Source organism: Mesocricetus auratus, unplaced genomic scaffold (assembly GCF_017639785.1).
Source record: "Mesocricetus auratus isolate SY011 unplaced genomic scaffold, BCM_Maur_2.0 Super-Scaffold_100676, whole genome shotgun sequence".
Taxonomy (NCBI): Eukaryota; Metazoa; Chordata; class Mammalia; order Rodentia; family Cricetidae; genus Mesocricetus; species Mesocricetus auratus.
The window spans coordinates 150956178-150974264 of NW_024429266.1; the positions used below are offsets into that span (position 1 = coordinate 150956178).

General features: G+C 55.0%; 1 protein-coding gene across 1 annotated transcript in view; it reads right to left on the minus strand.

Moving 5' to 3' along the window:
• The window catches only part of Plxna1 (plexin A1), a 45199-nt gene that overhangs the window by 4944 nt on the left and 22168 nt on the right, over positions 1-18087 (minus strand). The window contains exons 10-29 of the mRNA XM_040739317.1: positions 16185-16385; positions 14481-14577; positions 14210-14403; positions 13937-14088; positions 13736-13856; positions 13353-13489; positions 12060-12227; positions 11687-11780; positions 11087-11326; positions 10836-10979; positions 10208-10442; positions 9753-9895; positions 8982-9238; positions 8804-8870; positions 3363-3509; positions 3092-3251; positions 2357-2460; positions 2001-2097; positions 1516-1706; positions 1226-1395 (exon numbers count right to left, since the gene is read on the minus strand). Coding sequence (XP_040595251.1) covers positions 1226-1395; positions 1516-1706; positions 2001-2097; positions 2357-2460; positions 3092-3251; positions 3363-3509; positions 8804-8870; positions 8982-9238; positions 9753-9895; positions 10208-10442; positions 10836-10979; positions 11087-11326; positions 11687-11780; positions 12060-12227; positions 13353-13489; positions 13736-13856; positions 13937-14088; positions 14210-14403; positions 14481-14577; positions 16185-16385 — 3119 coding nt within the window. The remainder of the gene's footprint in view (positions 1-1225; positions 1396-1515; positions 1707-2000; positions 2098-2356; positions 2461-3091; positions 3252-3362; positions 3510-8803; positions 8871-8981; positions 9239-9752; positions 9896-10207; positions 10443-10835; positions 10980-11086; positions 11327-11686; positions 11781-12059; positions 12228-13352; positions 13490-13735; positions 13857-13936; positions 14089-14209; positions 14404-14480; positions 14578-16184; positions 16386-18087) is intronic.

The following is an 18087-nucleotide window of genomic DNA, read 5'->3' on the forward strand; positions in this document are numbered from 1 at the left end:
AGAGTACCATTCTGCATGTCCAGCTTATGTACAGGGGCCACTTCTGACATCTGCACACTGGCTTATATCCCTGTTCCTATGCTCAGCTATAGTCCCAGGACATATGACTTAACTCCCACCCTCTATGTCCCACAATGCCGCAGACACCCTTGGCCAAGCACCCAATTACCACACATGCTGTTCAGACAGAAACTAAGTGAAACTGAAGACAGGTTTTTGGTGACCATGGGCATGTGCCAAGGCTGGTCACTCCACATGGCTGAGGCAGCTGTTTTAGAGTAATCTAGAAGACTGCATACAGCAGCGTGATCCGGCCGGTGCTGCACCTCCTGACAGACAGCACAGGTGATCTGGGGCTTAGGCTCCCATAGCCCCAGAGGAGCAATAGAGGAATGATGAGAAGGGAGAGGGGGGGTACAGGCTCTGTGCCGGGTCAGGACCATCCAGCACACAGGCTAAGGGACACGAGACCAGGAAAGCTGATGACCGACTGGACTTGGAGGTCAGAGCACAACTCCAGGAGTAAGGAGCTAAAGAGGTGTAGGTATGAGGGGCATGGAAACACAGAGTGGAGGTCCTAGAGAAGGAGGGATCTGGTGACAGTGACCAACCTTGCTGGGGAGTTCAAGTGGCCTTCCTCTACACTTGTGGGTTACTATGGTGTGGAAAAGTCACACACAAGGCAGAGCCTGCTGGGACAGGACTGCACACAGGAGAAGCCCAAAGCCAGAGAACGCTGAGCAGCAAGAAGAGATGGAGCCCATGGCTAGGCTGCAGGCAGCTAAGGCTGGTTCACTAGTGTGGGCGGTCTATGCTGGGAGAGGCTGGGTCAGGGCTGAGCACAGAGGTGGTCACGGGAAGCACGGACATGAGCCTGCTGGGGCTGCGGTGGCCTCAACTCTCACTTTCACCTGCAGTACAGAGCTCCACACTTTCTGCCATGTGACCTCAGAGTGGCCTTTGAGAGCCATCTCTGTCACACATCACTGAGCACAGGTTTGTGCTATGAATGTCACTTCCTCTATGTTATCAATTGGCTCTGGCCCACTAAGCTGTTTCTTATAGGTCGATCCCTCACCCAAGGAATTCCTATAGGCTGTAGTAGTAGGGTTGCTCCAGGATCCAGGGCTGGAAACTGGGAAGGCCTAGGCACTGTAGGGCCTGGTCCATTCTGCCTTGCCCCTGGCAGTCCCACCCCGTGGTGCCTGTCCACCACCAGTCGCACCAATTGCTCTTCCAGGTGTGGCGCACATCAGAGTCGTGGATCTGGTGTTTGTCGGCCTGCTCGTCCAAGAAGTCAAACATGTATTTGATGGCCAGAGGCAGGGCAGAGCCACGGTGTGCTGTGCTGAAGATGGTCTCAAACAGGTCATCCACAAACTTCTGCAATGTTCCCTGCAGGGTGAGGGGCTGAGCTTCAGAGCTGTCCAGGGCACCAACCTCTTAGGTGACCTAGACACGTTTGCTGAACTCTGAGTTTGGCCTTGTGTTTCGGGCCTACCCCCATACACCCACCTTGGTGGCCAGTAGTCTTGTCAGGTAGATCTCAGAGACCATTTTGCTGCCACGGTCGCCCTCGCGTTGGTCCAGGTGGTCATGGTTCTTTACCAGGTGCCAGAGCTTTGTGCCACTTTCCAGGTCTGGCGTGATCATGGGTGTTCGTGAGCGTAGGCTGTCAGGGCTACTGGCTGTACGCAGCATGCTCTCTGTAGGAATAGCCTGTCAGCTAGCAGGGCTATTTCCCTGTCCCACCCAGACGGTTTTCCCTTAGAATCGGGGGCACCAAGGTTCCTTCTAGGTATGCTGGGAATGCCTGGTTATGGGTTATGGGGAGACACTGGTTCAGAACCAAAGGGAAGGCCAGGAGCCCAGTGACAGCCACAGCTAAGCCCCTTTAGTCCTGGCACCCAGCACACTATGGCAAAGCACTAAGAAGAAGGGCATCCAACCCAGGACCACTGCCCACCCACTACCTGGTTGCAACCCTTCTGGTCCCTCACCATATCTGCTGAGGGACTTAGTGAAGGTGGATGAGTTGGAGATGTTGTAGGCAGATGTTTGCTTGGGTACTAGTGCCACTGATGAGCCATCTGTCACCTGTGGACAGATGTCAAGGATGTGAGTTTCTAGGGTACCAAGATGTCCTGCCCAACACGGGGGACCTAAAGACACCCCTGGTTCTTCCCCTGGAGGCAAGTCATGCCAGCACTCTGAGTCTCCATCAGGACGGTTCCAGGGCAGATAATCCCTTGGATATGGCACAGTCCACACCTAGCTGGGATATTACAGTTTAGGGGAAGGAAAACCCACATAGTGAGCAGAGTTGGATGGCCCGGTTCCTGGATGGTAGGATCACCTGATAGTGAGCCAGTGTGTTCAGCCTCTTCCAGTCATTGTCAATTTTGGTGGTGACGTCCTCGTCCTGAAGGATGATGCGTGCCATACGGCCCTGGCGCCATTCTACAGGAAGTAGGTATTGAAGGTGGGCCTTCTCTCCCTCCCTCCCTCCCTCCCTCCTCCCTCCCTCCCTCCCTCCCTCCCTCCCTCCCTCCCTCCCTCCATCCCTCCATCCCTCCATCTCTCCCTCCCTCCCAAGTGCCTCATTCTATTGGCACACAGAACAAGGAGTGGGGAAGATATGAAGGCAGGGAGGGCTTGCTCTGCACTTGGGGAAGAGCCTGGAGTAGAGTAACAAGCCGAGGCCCCTCCATTCACTGACAGCTCCGTTTGTCGGCTCAGAGGTAGTAAAATCATGGTCTGGCCCTTCGTCTGGCCTGGATGAGCCCAAGAAGAAGGCTCTGTTTTACCCAGGTTCTAGGCCCAGCCTTTCTAGCCACATCTGCTACATGATCCCAGCTCTGTGTCCCAATTCATTCAACTTCCCCCAATGCAAAGGCCTGCCCCCTAAACAGAATTTCAAATCCATGGCCTGCCTCTTTTCCTCAAGCCTCCATCACTTTACCCTGGCCTGCAGACCCTAGCTTACCCTGTCACCTCCCTTGCAGACTTTCTGTTGGATGTAATCAAGACAGCTGGCACTAGGGGACTGGCCTCTGACTAGAACACACAGGGATACTTGCCCGCCACTCACCCAGGTCCATGTCCCCAGCCTTGGGTCGCTGTGAGTAAGGCACACCCTTGTACACAGCATCCAGTAGCTTCTCCTTGACCTGTGTCACGGTGTCACAGTTCAGCCCCTTCACAGGAACCTCAGGCGCGTTCTCATTCTCAGGGTTCACACAGTTCAGGGTCTGTGTATGTGGAGGGTGGTATGGCAGCATTAGTCCCACCCCATGCTTCTGCCAGTCCTGCTCCCTCAATTCAGTGTCCTGGAAGGAGAGGACCCAGGCCTGGGGGCTCACCAGGGTCTTGTAGTCAATCTGCTGCCGAATGAGCTTGTCCTCACTCAGGGAGTAGCGGGCCTCCCCTGTGATGGCATCGATGGGGCCCTTCTCCATCTGCTGCTTGATGGCACAGTACAGCATGAAGAGCGGTTCCCCAGCACACTCCTGCGCAGATGGGAGGTTACAAGGCTGCGTTAGCACCCAGCCAGCCCTTGAGGACTACCTAGTTGCGCAGATGGGAGGTTACAAGGCTGCGTTAGGACCTAGCCAGCCCTTGAGGACTACCTAGTTGCTTCCAAGAGCTCCATCTCCTGTCTGTGGAGTCAGCACTGGACGAGGGCATCTAGTGAGCAATAACCCCAGTGCCCTTGTGACCGTAGATATGGAAATCCTCGATACATACAGTGGTACAAGTTAAGGGCAGGTACACATGAGCAACACGATCATCAGGGAAGAGCAAGTCAGGTGGACTCTGACCTGCAGTGTCCTTAGCGGACCCCTGCCCTCAGCACACACCACGTGTGATTAGGATCTGCTGGATGTCTAGGAACCCACCTAGCCACAAGTCCAGCATCACCAAGACTGTGCTTTCATCATGATCATTAGCATAAACATGCGGACTCCTGAGGTTCCTCACCACCAAGGGGCAAAGGAACCCACAGGCTGGTGCCAAGGAGAAAGGGGGGCTGACAGGACAATTGGTGAGGACCTGCACTGTCCCTACTTTCAGCTACCTGTCATCTGGCTCCCTCACTGCAGGCCCTTTGCCCATCCCTGTATCCCCCTTAAGTTCTCCTGGATTGAGGCAGTCAGTTTTGGGAGCCTCAGCAGTGTGGGGGAGGCAGCCACTGCTGAGTGAGCTGAATCAAGGAAAAGCTATCACAGGAAAGGCTCACATCACTCAGCAAGGTGAGGGAAGCAGCTGGCCGGAGCTTAGGCTGGTCCCATAGCCCTGAAGGCCCACCCCTGACTGCTGGTGTCACCCTTCACAGTGGTCACTGGCTGAGAATGCCCAGGCAGGAGGCTGACCCAGGTGGATCGCTGGCAAGCCCACAGTAACTGTTCCTGGACCCAGATGCTCTAGACCCTTGTTAGTATCTGAGGTAATTAAAGAGACAGCTGCTAAGGAACGGCCAGGAGCATAGATCATCTGAGACCTTCTGACAACATTCCTGTCTTTGAAATTATGTTTCATTTGCAAACTTGGCTTCATTAAGTCAGCCAGGGACGAAGAGGGAGGGGCAGGGAGGGGGAGCAGGTTGGGACTCAGAGCCATCAAAGCTGCCTCTTTCAGCAAACACTACCTCATGTTTCCCCAGATTAGATGCCTGCCCTGGGGTTCCTAAGCACAGCAAGAAGAGCAGAGGAGGCAGGCAAGGTGCCCAAAGACTTGAATGCAGACCCGCCCAGCCCTAATGCATCTGCTCAGGAAAAGCCAGGGCTTCTCAAAGAAAGCTCCTACTCAGTCAGGCAGCTCACCAGACCCGGAAGGCAGCCGTCCCCCTGCCAGCCCAGACCATCACTTTCACCGGCCTGCCAAGACTATGAAAGAGCAGTCAGAGACGAGAGTCCAGGAAGGTGGGCCCAGACAGAAGCTGTCCTAAGCCCAAGGCCTTCCTCTCTCTGGGCCTCATCTCCCTATCCCATGACAGGGAGAGGGTAGAGCCTCAGACTCCTCTCAAGCCTGCTGAGGTGCAGAGATGGCCCTTTGATACACAGAGGCAACAGATGAAGAGCACAGCTCAGTAAATGAGGCCGAGCAGCAGCTTTCCCATCTGCAAGGAAGGTCAAGGTAGATCCCTACCTCACGCCACATATCGTCTCTAGCTTAGGAGCCACACATAAAGGAATGCTGGTATTTAAAACAACAGCAGCAACAACAAACCTACCACACACCAAAGAAAATAACCCTAGAAAGCATACAAATGTTGCTTCAAAGAAGATGAAAGTGACTGACCACGCAAGAGGTTTAACTTGTTAAATAAATGTCAGCCGAGGTAGCTTGCTGCCTGTCCACACACACTCATCTACAGTGAAGGAGTCGGCGTCACCCAGGCCAGGACAGCTTCTTAGAGTCACCACACCTGATGCTGCAAACGAGTATGTCTGCTACCTATGGTCACTCTGCGTGCCCACTGCAGCAGACAGCTACACCAGAAGCTGACTGTGTTGGGGAGGAATTCAGATTCCCCAGCACCTTCTGCCAATGGGACAGAGGACAGTGAAATTGACAACACAGTGGTCACACTGTGGACACTGTGGAGCATTACACAGCTATCAAGAGGACAAACACCGTGTGCTAGCTTACCTGAAGGCATGGGCCTAACCCTGCCTGGGTGGGGACTGCAGGGAGTGACGCATGAAGCAGAGCGTGTGGTAACAGAGAAGACTCAAAGGCGAAGCAGCACCAGGACTTACTGGGAAAAGTGCTCAGGATGGGCATGGGAGGCTTAGGCAGGAGGATCGCTTAAGCCAGAATTGCAGACCAGAGTGACAATGCAGCCAGAACTCAAAACAAAAGATTGAACAATGTGTTACTCTACCTGTACACATTGGCTTCGATTCAGAAATCGAATAGCATGCACTGAATATTGATAGCTGTGACCACCAGAGCTGAGGCTCCACCCCTTTATGTCACAGGTGCTGCTGACCGTGTAGTGACAGGTAGGCAGAGCAACCACCTCATGCATTCTGGTCACCAGTATCGGTGCGGTGGGGGGTGGGCTCAGACCCTGTCCATGTGCAGACTCATGAAGCCTTAGACTGAACCCCATGCGTTCTGCTTTCCCTTCCGTCTTCCCCAGCACAAACTAAGCTGTGTGTGTGGTACAGCTATGCAGGCCAGAGGGGGCCGTTCCAATTCTAGAGAGGCAGTGTCCATGCGTCCCAGAGTGGCCTTTGACAACACGCTGCACTTGTCTAACAGTTGTCCACTGCACACTGTGGACTGCAGCTAACCACAAGCAACTGGCCCAATGACGGCAAGCACAGTGGCTGTGCTCGTCACAGAGGTCCTACACGCCTGTCCACAGGCACGGGTCTGCAGCCGTGCAAGGGCGTGCCGGACAACCCCACTTAGAGGGACTCCCCAAGGCAGTGACATTCGGAGGCGGAGGCTGTAGAGGTGGCACAGTGGAAGGTGGGGAGAGGGACAAGGAGTGCTTCATGAAGACAGGTTTCAGCTTTACAAGACCAACAGTGCAGTGTTAACTCCAGGTACCTGTACGCTAGACACTCAGGAGACTACGCACGGAGGGCATGAGCTTGAGGTGATTCTGGGCTATTTAGGGATGCTTTGCCTCAAATAATGAGATAAGGGTTGGTAAGATGACATAGCAAGTAAAGGAACCTTCTGCCAACCCTGACAATGGACCCACATGGTGGAAGGAGAGAACCAGCTCCTACAAGTTGTCCTCTGATCTCACATATGCATTGTGGCATACACCCACATAATAAAAAATACAAATGTAATTTTTAAAAAATTTAAAAGGTAGTGGATTTCTGCATTATACATACTTTAATCCACTAAAACATTTTTTTAAGTCTGTGGCATGTTAAAAAGAGACCAGCTGTTGAGCCATGAAAGGGTGGAAACTTGCCTCATGACTGAAAGCAACTGCTCTGAGAAGCTATGTAGTATGTGACTCAAGTCTTAAACTCCAGAGAAGGCAGAACGATGGGGAGCAGGAAGGTGGCCAGCTCAGGGAAGGTAGGCACTGGTGTATCCTCTCTCAGCACCAGAAAGCAAATGCCTGATAAGAGGCCTATGTGTGGCTCACTGGCCACAGACAGAGATGGAACAGGTCTAGGCCAGCCTGAGCCTACTCCTGGGGCAGGAGGTTACTCCAGGAGCAGGCTCCAGCATGGCCTCCTGTGGCCTGGCCTTGGGTATGTGCAGTATCAGTTTCCACTGAACAGCAAAAGGACCATACCACAAACACCAGAGCTGAGAGGAGACTACAAGCTACCTGCCCAGGGCTTAGGAATGGGCCTGGGCAGGGTGGCTGCTGTTTCCCTTAGGAATGGACCTGGGCAGGGTGGCTGCTGTTTCCCTTAGGAATGGGCCTGGGCAGGGTGGCCACTGTTTCCCTTAAGCGCTGTTTCCTCCTCCTTGCACACCTCTTTTTGCTGCTCCCTCGGTTGTCTCGCCCCCCCCACCCCACCATCATTCCACATCCCCGAGTGCCCCGAGAAGCCAATGCCCCTCCATGAGGCTGCCCCGAATGTCTGACAGGCTCCACTCCCTCTGTCCCACAGTGACAGCTGCAGAGCCAGCGCCTCCAGCTTTCAGAGGCAGCCGGCCTCCCCACATGGTAGCAGTAGACACTCCAGAACTGGCTCAGGATCTGAGACCCAGTGGGGTGAAGTGCACCCGCTCCTTGGTGTGGAGAATGCGGATCAAACGGGGTCAGCACGCGTCAGGACCCAGCATGGGCACAGCTGCCGGAATGCCTTAGCCTTTGCTCTGCCTTGCTTCGTCTGGTTCACAGTGCTTGCTTTAATGAGCATGTAAATAACTGTCCACAGGGCAGCAGTTTCATAGGAGATATGCCCATTAACTATCATGCGGGCTGCTGTGCACACAGACTCCCTTCTCCCCAGCTGTCCCTGTGCCTCCAGGTCACTTTCCACTATCTCCGGTGCTCCAGACCTCCTGGCTCACTCCTCAAACCACTGCTGTCTCTTACCGCCATCTCCTACCTACTGGCTCTCTTCCCATCAAGCAAAGGCATCCTACCATGGAGGATTTCCTCTGAGCAGGCTCATGTGTCACCACTTCTAGGCCAGTCAGTCAGAGCTGAGCAGCAGCCTACTGGAGAACTGTCCAGAGGCCGGAAGAGACAGCACCAGCCCCATCTTTGCCCAGCTGCACTGCTGGTTACTATATCCACAGAGCATTGGCCAGGTTTGATACGCACAGGTTATGTTACTGGGGGACCCATTGTCATCATTTGTGGTATGCATCCCATTTGCCATGAGGTAGGAGGAAGCCAGAAAGCTCCTTGGGACTGTGTGCAGGCAACCAGTTCAACCAACCAGCCCACCCCGGAACTGCTGGGCTCTGGTGGCTCTGGAGAGCCAGAATCCCAGTGTGGACTCATACCCCACCATGGATGGCACACAGTTCTTGAGGGCTAATGTCAGGCCCTCAGAAGCCTGCCAGGTGCAATCCCCCTCCTGAGCTGAGCAGCTAGCTCCAGGCATCAAACAGGGATCCAGGTTTATGTCCAAAACTCCAGCCTGGACACTAACTTCAGAGTGTGAGTGTGAATGCCTACCCTACTTCTGTAGGTGGCAAGGGTCAGCACAGGAAACAGGAGCAAGGGGTCTAGGTTGCTGGGCTGGGACACTCACACCCGGGCTTTTGTGCCTCTTTGGACACTTGACTTCTACCCAGTCCACCCTGCCCTCCATTCATTGGGTCTGAGGGTTAGCTGACCCTACACGGAGCCACCTACCTTGAGGAACTTATACAAAAGGAAGGTGAACCAGTTGGTCAGCATCTTCTCTGCCACCGATTCAGTCCTGCAGGAGAGCAGCGGATGGGAGAGGGGAGTCACTTCTACCATCCAGCAGGCACAGGTCCCATGACTCCCGTGGTGACCCCACCCACAGGCCAGGCTTCCCTCACTGTACCTCCGCAACAGCAGCTTGGGGTGGTTCTTGCTTTCCAGGTTCTTCTCAATGAGGTCAGAAAGCAACTGCTTAAGCACGCCTGTAGCATACTCCATCTCACCCTGCAGGGCCGTCATGATGAGGGAGGCCACATTCCCACGGTCACGCATGGAGAAGCTACGCTGGGCCTCCAGTGTACGGATGAAGGTCAAAAGGAAATGCTTCTTGGTCAGCAGCTGTCCAAAGAGTGTCAGCGACTTCTCCACATTGGCCTGCACCTGGGGGTGGGGGTGGGGAGGTACACAGGCTGGCTTAGAACACAGGGGCACATGGCCCCAACAGCTAAGGCAGGGGAAAGCCTTCTCTGACTTGGAGGCTACCTGAACCTGAAGCACACAGGCCAGGTGAAGCTCGGCACCTAGATCCTCCAAGAGATCCAAGGCTGCAGAATTGCAGAAAGCCCCATACAGCCTGGGCACAGGGAGAAGAACCAGAATCCCAGGCTAAAGGGTAATTAGCTTGGGTGAGGCCTGGGGCACTGTTCCATGCCTAGGATCTCCTTCTTACCTCCTAAAGTACTGTAGGTAATAGTGCCACCTAGGGCAAGCCACCTGCTCCAGAACTCAGGCCCCTGCCACAGAGCTCAGGGTCCCAAGCCTGAGCTGGCTCCAATGTGGGTCTGACTCCATACTCATCCTTGGCTTAGTCCTAACCTTTCTCTGGAAGGCCATACCAGCTCCCATGCCCTTGGCTGCCCACCAGTCTCAGGGAGCTCTGAGCTGGCAGTCCTACCTCCATCTCCTTCAGTACAGGATGGTCCTCAATCCCAGGGAACAGCACTCGCATGGCATATGTGCGGTAGTCAAGGAATGGGATGCCGGCACCATCCAGGTCACTGGTCAGCTCATGGATGTCTGTCTGCAGCTCTGCAAAGGCTGGGGCCAGATGTGGGGTCAGGGCAATGTGAGTAAGGGTAGCAGACCTGACGATCCCCTCCCCCTTTTCTGTCCCAGCCTGTCTGCTATCTGTCCAGGATCACTAGACCTGAGCTTAAACCAACCAACGTGCTTTTATGTGCATCAGTTTCCCTAGTTTAGGACAAACTTCTCTCAATGCCACTATTACAGCCTCTGCCACCTCCCTGGGACTGAACCAGGGCCAGTTAGTAGGACAAGATGGGCCTAGTGGTAGTGACTGCCTCAGCAACCTCCCCCACAAGCTCTGGTCCGACCCATCTCTCTGCTGACCTTCCTTGCACTCAAGGGCCACGCGTGACTCCAGGTTGTCCATCTGTAGCTGCAGCCGCTTGAGGGTACGGTCAGCATCCCTCGACTTGCGTTTGTAGGCAATGAGCACAGCCACGATGACCAGCAGCAAGAGGCCACCACCCCCACCAATACCCACGATGGCGGGCAGTGTAAGCAGGCTATCCGAGTACATCTGCAGCATCCCCGGTGAGAACTCAAAGCCACCAGCCCGTACCTGCCAGAAGGGATAAACCTGCTCAGAGGGCATTGGCCACTTGGAGCTCGAGGCCTCTATCCAGCGGCCCTTAAGGCACCCACAGCATCTGCCAGTAGGTAGTATCTCTCCAGCAGGTGACCCAGGTGCTGGAACACTGAAGATGGCCAGGTAGTTAGCTAGTGCACAAGCACTCAGCATGGGGCGTTAGTCAGAGGGGTTCACGTAAGTGAAGATGGCAAAGGCTGAATGGGGCCTGCATTCGAGCTTGTCCCTTGGGTATTTTCTCAGAGGTTAGGATTGCTTTACTGGGGGCAAGGTCAGTAGTTTCAGGAGGGTGGCTCCAGGGGACCACAGCTAGGCTGTGACAGGGATTTCCTGGCTCTCTGCATATAGGTAGGATGGGGAACACACCGTGACTTTGTGCTGCCCTGTGAGATTGGGTGCTTCACACAGCAGCTGGGTCTCAGACACAGTGAGGATACAGGGTGTGGAGCCGATGAGCACTGTGTAGTTGAGCCGGGAATTGCCAGGAGCAGGTGGCAGGAGATTCCGTCCCTGCAGTGAGAAGGTAAAGTGAAGGCAGTCCTGAGGCAGTCCCCTGGCCCCAGCTGCCTATCCCAGCTCAGCCTCCGCAGCAGGAGACCACAGTGACCGAGACCCACCTTGAGGATGAGTGGGGAGCTGGGCTTCAGCTCCAAGAGCCCGGTAGGGCTGAGCGGCTCCAGCACAGGATCCGGGTAGTAGAGGAATGAGGAGCTGTTGAGTACCAGCAGCGTGCGCACATTGTCCATGATGAAACCAATCTCATCTGGCCGCTCTCCCAGTTCTGGTGGGCTGCGCGTTGGGTTGTGTATAGACGGCGCCCGGCACACCATGGTGGTGTCATTGTACACCATGCAGCTCTGGGACATAGGCACCAGGACCTCAGACCGGCCCTCCCATTGTGGGCCAGTTACCCAATGACAGCCCCACCCTGGGAATAATGGCCCCCCGTGAGGATGCTCTAGGCATCAAGGGAGCACATGTTCAAGACGTCCATTCTCTGAAGGCTAAGGGCCAGACATGTCAGAGCCCAGGGCTCACCCCTAGCTGTCGACTTTGTCCTCAAGGCCTCAGCACAGACAGGTAAGCTCAGGGAGGCAGAAGCAGGGGTGTTAGCAGCAGTAGTGCTGGCCTAGGCAATCAATACCCAATGGCCAGAAGAGGAGGGCAGGGCAGGACGGAGTGAGGTAGGGGACCAGAGGCACAGGGCATTCACTCACGTTCTCCCTCTCAACACCTCCATACTTGGCCCGGATTCGAGGTTCACGGACGGTGGCAAGGTTGGTGCCTGTGACTGTTAGGAGGGTCCCACCACTAAAGGAAGGAGTGAAGAATCAGACAAGGCTCTAAGCCTAGAAGTACAAAACAGACACACGGCCGCTCCCTGTGTGAGCAGGTGGTTCAAAGCTCAGCCAGAGCACTTTTTGCCAGGATGAGCCACCGACTTAGGAGGCTGTAGGAGCAAGACAGCATGGAACACCCTGGAGAAGTCCTCCCTGACCTAAGGTGGAGAGTGGGGAGGTACCCTTGGCTCCATGTTGAGAACAGGGAAACGCTTCCAATTCTACAATGGGGGCAGGGATGGGCTCCCACCTGTTGATGCTCCACTCGGGGTCAATCCTTAGGATAGTGGGATCTTCGGTGTAGTTGTACTTCACTTCGGGGTTGGAGAGCTGGGCACGGTTGATGTTGATAATAATAGGGGCGCTTCCAGGGGTCTGCCCGGGTGGTGTCAGACAGCGGATCTCTCGAGAATTCCTCCTGGGATGAGGTCAAGATGGGTGAGGGCATGGTGAGGCAGCATGTCAACACACCAGCAGCTCTCTATGGCAGCTGAGCACTGACTCGCAGTGGCCTCATTCAGGTGGTTACTGGGATGACAGCTATGGCCTTTAAGTGGCCACCAAAGTCTGATCCAACCCTGGCTGGTCCCCCTGCCCTCCCTACCTTGGGTCTCACCTACACTTGGCTCTACAACCTCCCTGGGGCATGAATTCCACCCTACTCTCCTAATGACAAGTCTGTAACGCAGATAGGTGAAGTGGATCCTGCCTACTGCTGGCTATTCAGGAGACCCTGGCCAAGCCTCTGTCTTCTCATAAGTGCCAAGCAGCCACCCTAGTCCACCCTGCCAGGCTTGGGATAAACACATCCTGCAGATGATAGGCTATTGCTGGGGGTGGGGGTCAGAGACGCGAAACTACACACCTGACCCTTTCCACTTGCCAGCACTGCCTTCCTCAGACCTCTGAGCATAGAGTCCCACTACCACACCAAGTGCCTTAAACAAAATAGTTCCCCCCTCCCTACTGCACACATGCCTGGAAAATGCCCTGTTCCTAGCAACGGTAAGTTGGCCTGGGGAATGGGGTCACAGGTCACCTTCATTAGCAATCGGCAAGGCAAAACCTGCTCTGAGGCCCTGCCCTTGGCTTTATTACCTCAGCCTGGAGGCCCACAGCCTCCAGGCTGCAAACACCAATGATTAGTCTGATAACGGGTAATTACCACAGGAAAATATTTAAAGGGCCTTCCATTATCATCCTTAATCTAAAATTATCCACTTCAAGCCTTAAGGCTTTTGTTAAGATGTCTGTTTCCACTATTAAACTTTTAAAACATACTTTTTATTTTGCTTGCAAGAGAGACATCTCCCCTCTCCTTAGGAGGGACTAGGGTGGAGGCAATAGGTAGTACCTACTGAGGTCAGGCCACACCCCTTCCTACTCTAGAGGATGGCCCTCTATCTCCATGGCAACCTTTTCTGCCTCTAGGTTTCCATAGTAATCACCCCAACAGGTTTTCCATACCCGTTGCCCAGGCAACAGAAGGGGACAGCAGAGCCAGGAGGAAAAGCCCTGTGGCCCGACTCCTCTCACCCCGTACCAGGAGAAGGAGCAGGGGCGACCACCAATGGACACAGCCACGTCACTGCCTGCATTCAGATGACTTCCTTCGATGCCAATCCAGGTGCCTCCAGACAGAGGCCCACGGGAGGGGCTCACACGGTAGAAGGTTGGTGTCTGCAGGAAGATGACTTGTTAGGGGAATTCCCTCTTGGGTGCACACTCTAGCATCTGGGTCCCTGGGTCCCCAGATAGTCAGACAGCCCAGGGGGCAAGGGCAACCACTCCCTTGTGGCTGGGCTTAGTCTAGGTATGGGCAACAAGAGCAGTGTCCCATCCTGGACATGAATCCAGCTACCTCTGCAGGACCCCTAGCCACTTTCTGGGGGTAACAAGAAGTAGAGGGCATGGGGTGGGACTCACCACAAAGGTGAAGCGCTTGGGGGACAGGGCTCGGTAGCCGAAGGAGCAGTCCTGTACACACACCTCCACCAGAGCATCATGGGCCCTCAGTGTGCTGGCATCTCCGATCTCACAGACAATCCTGTGGACATGGTGGGGCTCAGCGCTGCAGCAGCAGCCCCGAGGCCACCCAGGCCCCCGCCACCCACCCGAGTGCCTTACTGCTCTGCACTGATGTACTCGCTCTCCACAGGGCTGCACAGCACCTTGCCCACGTGCACTCCTAACCGCACGTCCTCGAACCGCAGGCCCAGATTCTCGCCAGTGATGGTGAGTCTTGTCCCTCCCTGGCGAGGGCCTGTCTCTGGGGACAGCTGCAGGAAGGCAGAGGCTGGGGCGGACACAGCAAGGTCTCCCGTGCCAGGTGAGAGGAGGTGGTAGGTGGGCTTACAAGGGTGGGGCTGGGCAGTATTGGACCGGGTTTCCAGCTCCTACCTTGAGAATCTTGGGGTCTTTGCAGCGGCTGCTGCCATGGTGCGCATTCATCCAGGAGTTCGGTGAGTCAGCTGGGCAGTGGTGACGTAAGGAACAGCGGCGTTCATCTACACACCAGCCACACTCAAAGCGCGGGTCTGCTTTGAGGCAGAGACCGCAACTCTGGCGCAAGGCTGGGCACTTGTAGAGGTGGGCTGTGACAGGAAGGAAGGCTGCTCAGTATGGACCCGTTCACCATCCATCCACTCAGGCCACCAGCCCTGCTACTCACCCTGGATGTTCTGGGGATTGTCAATGACAAAGTTGCCATTCCATACAACTGACAGGTTCACAGGCAGGTCGCTGACATCATTCCCTTCATAGGAATACTGTTGAAGTAGGAGCAGTGGTCATATTTGGGGTGGTGGGTCACCATCCCCATGCCACACAGAGGGCCAAGGGCACCTGCGGGGGCCCTCACCATCTCTGAAATTGACTACTGAATGGGCTTGTCTACATGCAAGCTGGACTAGAAGACACACAACTCTCTGTCCATCTCTCCCACACAGGGCTTCTCTTCTGGCTCCATGGCCCTGCTGCCTCCTGCCAAGCTCTATCTCCTGCAGCCATGAAGAAAGCCCATCAATTGTCAGCCTCCAGTGCAATCTTCCAAGGCTGCCTCAGACACTACTTCCAGCACCAGAGCAGCCTTGGATGAGAGCTGCAGTCAGCTATCAGGGAAAGCAGGGCTAGCTGGGCCCAAGAGCATCAGGAAAGTGCTGTAGACATCAGTCTTTGTCTGCTAAGCAGGTCAGGACCTCTGAGGTGTGAGGTATTTGCGACCCTGATAGCCTGAGCATAAATCAAAAGACCACTGTCCTGAGGAGTGAGCATGGCTCCCACCACTACCTAGGCTAACAGCCTCAGGGGCTGGGCCCAGGCTTAGCAGCCTCACTCTGTGGAGCTGATGACCTCAGCTCCGTCTTGTGTTCAGGCCGAGGCAGGCAGCTTGACATCTCTAAGGGGTGGCTCAGCAATTCATCACTATTTTATCTGAAGGAATTTAATTGGATCCTATCAAATTCCCTGATACTCTCACTTCCCTTTAAACACCGCTGAAGGGAAGATAAATAGGGGTCTGCATAGAAGAGGACAACAGAGATGAGGGGTGGAGAGACAGAAGCAGAAGAAAAAGGGGTGATAAGAATCAGAGGGGAGTGTGTATGGGGTACAGGTTATGTGAGGAGCCAGTAAGGGAAGGATGGGAGGTGACCAGCGAGACAGGAAATGGGAGAGAATAGCCTTCTCCGCTGGCTAGAAAGCTGTCCTTCCACTATCCTGCAGCCCATGCTACCCTGGCAGCTGACTCTGACCCCAACTCCTACCCTGTTGTATAGACCTCTGTCATCCAAGGACTGCTGGACAAGGGGGTGGGGCCAACTAAAGCCTCACCCGCAGTTCTGTGTCCACATGCCCTGCCAATCTGATCATAAGCCTGTTCCACAGCATCCACTGCCCTCCTGACTATATGCTTGTTGGGCAGAGGGGAAAATGAGGCCTTCCAGTCAGTCACCAGTGAGCCAGAGAAGGGCTGAAACCTGAGCTTAGCTCCCCACCCCCACAGGCTTGTTCTGTAAAGAACTGCTCTAGAGAAGTCCTCAACACCAGATTGGCTGAGCTCAGTGACAACTTCCACCAGCAATGCCACCTGCTGATGTTCAGATAAGGATACAGGAAGTCGTCATTGCACCTGACTATTTCACTCAGGAACTCAGACCTACCACCAGCCCATTCACCTATACCAGCCATACTCACCCAAGGGCTCTGTGGTGGCCAGGGAGCCAGCAGAGCTTTCTGACCTTCCTAAGGCACACCTGGCCACATAAGCCATCTTGGCGTTTTGTCACTAACAAACTAGGTCTGGGACCAGGTGGGCAATGGCCCACTCCAGAGCATGGAGCACCCCCTCTTACCCACCCGCCTGCAGTTCCCTCACCGAGGAGTTCTGGCATTGCAGGCTGGAGCTGTTGAAGCGCAGTGCAGTGACGCGGGCTGGGCTGCCTGGGATGTGGAAAAGGCACTCGTACCCCCGCTGACCTGATTGTGGCTGTGGCAGGTTCCGTGCGGCCAGGGTGATGGGCTTCACCACACCCACTGGCACATAGATGTGGGTAGAAGGCAGGATCTGTGGGCAGTCCTGGGGATAGCAAAGCTCTGGCTGAGCTGGGTCTGGTGGCCAGCAAGAAGTGCAAGTTCCACTATGGTCCAGGCTGTGGTGACGCACAAGCCCAGGCTCCTGTGTCAGTTTGAATCTGGGTACCACAGGGGCAGTGGTCTTCATTTCCTGCTCCCACCAGGCTGTAGCTGCAGAGGCCAGCCTACTCACTCTGGCCATAACCTAGGACCCTACCACTCTGGGGACTACAGGTACCCCATCTGGCCCACAGCTACACAGACCCGAAACAGGAGCCAAGAACAGAGTACTGGGGTAACAGGCTCTCAGCTGGGGGCCTGGGAGCATGTAAAAATAGCCTGGGCCCTGTAGAAAAACAGCCACCCCCTACCCCCCAGGGCCAGGGCTTCAGCAACAATAACTGATGCAACGCCTGGCTTGCTTGCAGCATGGCTGGCAGCAGCCTCAGGAGGAGGTACCCCGTGGGAGCCTGTGGAGCAGCTTTAAATAGGGATGCTGAAAACAGGCCTGATCCCAGGGGGGTGCCTTGGCTCCCAAGGTGGATATGGGCCCAGGATCTGCTCTGCAGGGCCCAGAAGGGCCTGAGCTCTGACCCAGCCTCTCACAGTTTGATCCCAGCAAATCTGAAAAGGCTGCCCTGGTGAAGACACTGGTATGGAGGACCGCATTTACACTGTTGCTTCCCCTACCATCTCAGGAGCATGTGGTGGCTGTAGCCCAAGACTCAGGCTGTGACAGAAGACCCAGCTGAGAGAACAGTACCAACTTAGGCTGAGCTTGTCCTGGAGCCCCCAACATCCATGCTGAGCTGGGCTTACTACCCATCTACTTGAACATACCACGTTCAGAGCCCAGCATTGCTCACTGGCCCCCTGAAATACCTTTGTGAGTACTGCAGGCAGCGGGCAGACATGGCTGACAGGAGCATGGCCAGATCCTCCTGCCTGCTCCACTACCCCAAAACTGCCCTCCCATCTATCAATCCACTGGCCACCCTCTGGATGAAAGGCCTGCCTAGGCCTCCCTAGTGTAACTTCTACCTCACCTAGACCCCTGTATCCTCTCCAAGCCCAGCAGCACATCTTCTAATTATGATTTCCAGAACTTACAGGTAGGCTAAGTAGGGTCCTCTGGGGCACAGAGTCTAGCCGAATCAATCCCACCAGCACTTGCACCTCAGGTCCTGCTGATAGGTCACAGATCCCTTGGGATCTACTGGCTCAGGACCAGGGACCAGCAGCCATGAAAGGTCTAACCAATTCCTTCTTTCTTAGCAGTGGGAGAGACAGAAGACACCCGTGGCACCAGGATCCCCGCCTAAGGGCTCCCGATTCCACCTTCACTCCAGAGTCAACCCGGAAGTAGCCAAGAGAAGGGGACGGTTTGGGACTCATGTTAGGTTCCTATGCATCTGACCCACAGTCCTTTCCTTCAGGCAGACAAGCATATGTCCCTATTGAGAACTCAGAGATCATCCCCGGGCCTGGCAAGGGAGAGAAGCCAAGAGTGAAGAGGGAGGCCCCAGACCACTGGGGAGGTCACGTGATGGGATTCTTGTGGAAGGCTGGTTACGCCTCTCCACTCCTACAGTAAGGTCAGAATGTGGTACTGAGAGAACATCCAGGAGTGGCCTGCCATTCACACAGTCAGATTCAGCAGCAATTACTATGTGGAGCTTCAGAAACCACCACAGCTCTGTGATACC